Source organism: Buceros rhinoceros, unplaced genomic scaffold (assembly GCF_000710305.1).
Source record: "Buceros rhinoceros silvestris isolate BGI_N320 unplaced genomic scaffold, ASM71030v1 scaffold40172, whole genome shotgun sequence".
NCBI lineage: Eukaryota > Metazoa > Chordata > Aves > Bucerotiformes > Bucerotidae > Buceros > Buceros rhinoceros.
This window is the reverse complement of record NW_010400367.1, coordinates 16,485-20,543: the sequence shown is the minus strand read 5'-3', so window position 1 is coordinate 20,543 and position 4,059 is coordinate 16,485. Positions and strand designations below refer to the sequence as shown.

The following is a 4,059-nucleotide window of genomic DNA, read 5'->3' as shown; positions in this document are numbered from 1 at the left end:
TTGACTACATAGTGCCTAGGATGTCACCCAAGACTGAAGACAATAGAGGTGATTCAGTTTCTGAAAGGCAGTCGCAAGTCTAGCAGATATTATTGACCAAGGCTATTGAGACAGCTGGCTGTAGCCTGCCTCAGCATCTAACTGCTGAATCAAAAGCAGCAGTGGCAGCAGCAGAGAACGTCCAGGTTTAGAGCAATAGAAGCCATGGAAGGAAGCAAAACTAAGAGACAGCAACAGTAAGACAAAGTACATATAAACTTTTAATGAATTAACCTTACAAAAGACAATAGCTTCAAAACATTTGACACGTTTGTACAAAACTATTCCAGCATTGTTAGTTCTCTCTTCAGAAAGAATGCCAGCAAGCCACCCAACGTGTCCCTGGCTATGAGATGCAACTAGTGATCACATCCAAATCATGTGTTGACAGAGTAAACTTATTTACAAATACTGTATACTTTAATACCAGATTAGTGGATGCTATTGGGGAGCGACTGTATTTCCAGAAAACACCATGCATCAGAAAATAGTATGCACCCCTAGCTTTATTGCCTTTTTTCCCCGCATTTGTCACTAACATTTCTTTTTAGTCCTTTCAGGATGAGTTATCTCCTTTTAATTTCTATCCCGTCTTTTCTTGTCTTCAAATAACAGTGCAAGTACAATCTTCCAGTCCTATAGCGCACATGGCAACTGTCCTTGAACACAGGACTATCAAGGTGCAAAATGATGGCTCATGGACTATTCTGCAGCCATAATAAAATAAGTGCCACATACCAGAAAATAGCACGCATGTTAAGGGCCAAAATGTAGTTAAAAAGTGCGTGATACTTTCCTGAAAATATAGTATTGATGATGAGCATCTTCAAGATGCCACATTCCCTTGTGAAAGGGATCTTGTCATTTCAGTATGTACAAAGTATGTCTTCAGTTCTCCTTTTCCTTTTACATTTATTATTCCTCTGCAAGTGCTCATATACCCCAGTGTTTGCAGGACGTTGTTCGTCTCCTCTGTAACCTGCAACAATACGGTAGTACAACCAGCATTGATAACAGAGCAAAGCAGAATCTTTTTCCAGAGTGTGAAGAGAACATACATTCTGAGCAATCATTCTGAAAAATCGTAAGAGTTTTGCTATAATGCTTATAAGGACTTCAAGGGTCTCAATGAGGTTTGAGCACCTTAGCTTTCAAGTAGTCTATTGCTGGACAACCATTCTAATTGCTTACATTAAGCGTCAAATTTGGTACAGCCATTTCTTTATCTAGGATTGCAGAGGGCTTGTAGTTACACAAATGGCATTAGGAACATCACTCTTCCTCATAGAACATTTTTTTCTCAACTTCAGGAGCTGTTTTCCATTTCAGCAGACCTAAGCTCCCCCATATTTTTGTAAATACTAAGGCTGTATGAATGAAGTGATAGTATGACATTAGCATCATCTGTCAGAGCTGCTGTTGCTAGTTTCTCAAATAACTGTCAGTGAACCAAACTTTAGGCAGTTCTGCCATTTTAGGTGAAGGCCCACAAGAACAGAGGTTGTTCAACAGCACCAGTTGTCTCACTGTTTCTTTGTGAAACAAGCAACTATTTGTAGATGTCATTGCTTAGACTTTCCTTCTGTTTTCAGTTTTGACCAACAGTTTGTAACTTTACTTTTCCATTATTTATTTCTAAATAGTCTCAATCATAGATTTGGAGTGCTCCCAATCACACGCAGCATACTAGGCAGATACTTAAAATGTGATCCCTGACTATGAAATCACTGGAAAGTTAGTGAGCTGAAGGTCTTTTCCATACAGGTCTATCTAAAATCTATACAGATATTAATCTGTAAAGATTATTATTCAGAATGGCTCATTAAAAGGGAAGTTTCATGATTGCTTTATGGATTTAACCTCACATACAGCAGTTGTGATAATTTCCTTTATTTAGAAACAATTAACATTGGGAATGCCCTTCAGGGATAAGGTAGCTAGTATTTTATGAGTTTAGAAACTCACAGAATAGAAACGTGATTTCCCCTAAACCCTCTCTTAATCGAGGGATGCATTTCCAGGAAACCTATGACTTCCTCCGCTGTATTCTTCTGTACGGTCAAGACAAAGTTTTGATTCTCCTCTCATTTTCCCCCTGTAATTTTCTTGTAATTCTTTACTTTCCTGCTCAAGGTCTAATTCTTTTGAAAGATACAGCCACAGCTGGCAGGTAATTTTTCTTTCTGTAGGCATCCTTAACTTCAAAACGTTTAGCGTACAAATATATGATGTTTTTTAAGCACTAAACTCAAAGGATTAATATAAATACTAGCACGAAAACAAGACTTACCTGTATTTTATCTAAGACACCAGTGCTGTCCATCCTGCTGGCCACATTTACTGTATTGCCCCAGATATCATATTGTGGTTTTTGAGCTCCAATTACTCCAGCTATTACAGGTCCATGGTTGATACCTGGAAAACATCAGAACATTAGGCATCAACATCCACCAGACAAGGATACACAGTACATCTGGTAACATATCAAGTCCACGAACATGGATTTGGCCCTGGCTGAATAGTGAGTACAACAACCAACAGTTCGTTCACAACTGTTGCATCAACCATTTACAGCAGGAGTTGTGTTAGTTATAAAAATGCCAGAAGTTAGTTCATCTAATTTTAGTTTTACATTTCCCTGCCTGAGTAAATTTGGTATTTTCAACCATAATTATCCTAATAACCTGCTACTGCCTTTACTGGATAGCATAAGGAACACACTGCCAAAGCAACAGCTTCTGGGGGAACAGACACTCAAGAATTTCTTTTCATTTCTACTAGTAGTTAAAAGGGCTCCTCCTCTCTGCAACAGTTGATGGCCAAATCAAATGACTTTTACAGTATTGTTTGCTTCTTAAATGTAGAATAAACTAATGTGAATGAGCTGGAAGGATTTGAAGCCTTGTTCTGAAGGCTGGATGCCCACAGAGTGGTCCCGAATAAGTGCAATATAAATACATGTATTCAAATAATTTGATTAAGCATGGAGTAAGTAACAAATTGCTAGCTCTGAAATGCACACTGAGAGAGTGAAGAATGACACAGTATAGTCCCTCACTGGACTCCAGGCATCTTTTATCTTGGAGTCAGTTTGTACCTTACGTTATGTTTGTAAAGGGAGCGAGTTGTATTCTGCTAGGATGGAAACAAACAAGGAGGAAAATTAAAAGAACTATCATTAACTAGCACCAAATATACTCTGTAATTGTAACTATACATTCCAAAGTGCAGGAAAGCCAAGTTAAATCTAGTGAGAAATAAACCCTGGCCGAGTGAGTAGTTTGGATTTCTAAAATTATTTCCATGTCAATGGATTGTAACTGATTTCTGTTAATTCCTTGACAGAAACCATCACCAGGGCTATATCTATGCAGTGAAATGAAAGTGTGATTGTAGCACAGGAAGGCATCTTGCTGGCTCATCTAGTATGGATCACATGTAACATGGCAGCACGGGCTAGCAACCACACTATAAGCCCACTTGGAAACCCTGGAAAAAGTGACAGTAGCAGTTAAATTTAGAAAATCAAGGAAATATGCAAACCCTAAAGGATACCAGATAGAACCTGATAAATATTTGTCTAAGCTCTTGGGATCACGTGCACAAAGGAACTTAGGCCTTGCAACACTCTGCATTAACAGCCAAGCCATGGGTGTGCCTTTCTGCCATATGACATCTAACATGTAGAAAGCACTAGTGACCTAAGGGTAGAATCCATAATAGCCATCTGCTGAGTAGCCCTAGCTGGCTAGTAGGGAATACTGAAGAGCTGCATGTGGTATACACTTTGCATGGTCCAGAAAGCAGGGCAGTGTGGGGGGACTTTCCTAAAAATACAATGGACAGAAGGTGTTTTTTTTTACCTCCTTCCTGAACCACCAAACCTGCTGATGGTTTGAGTAATAACTCAGGCACTGGACAGCCAGATTCAAATCCCCTTCAAAGAGACTTCTATACATATCTCTTAGGAATGTGTTTTGGCCACCCAGGCATTCTGGAACGTGCTGCTCTATGTCATTC

The 4,059-nt window shown here is 39.2% G+C and overlaps 1 protein-coding gene across 1 annotated transcript in view; it reads right to left on the bottom strand.

Moving 5' to 3' along the window:
* Positions 1 to 236: 236 nt before the first annotated feature.
* The window catches only part of LOC104489629 (adenylate cyclase type 2-like), a gene marked incomplete at its 5' end in the record, with an annotated part of 16,461 nt that continues 12,638 nt past the window's right edge, over positions 237 to 4,059 (bottom strand). The window contains 2 exon segments of the mRNA XM_010131807.1: positions 237 to 1,018; positions 2,330 to 2,454. Of these exon segments, the coding sequence (XP_010130109.1) occupies positions 866 to 1,018; positions 2,330 to 2,454 (278 nt within the window).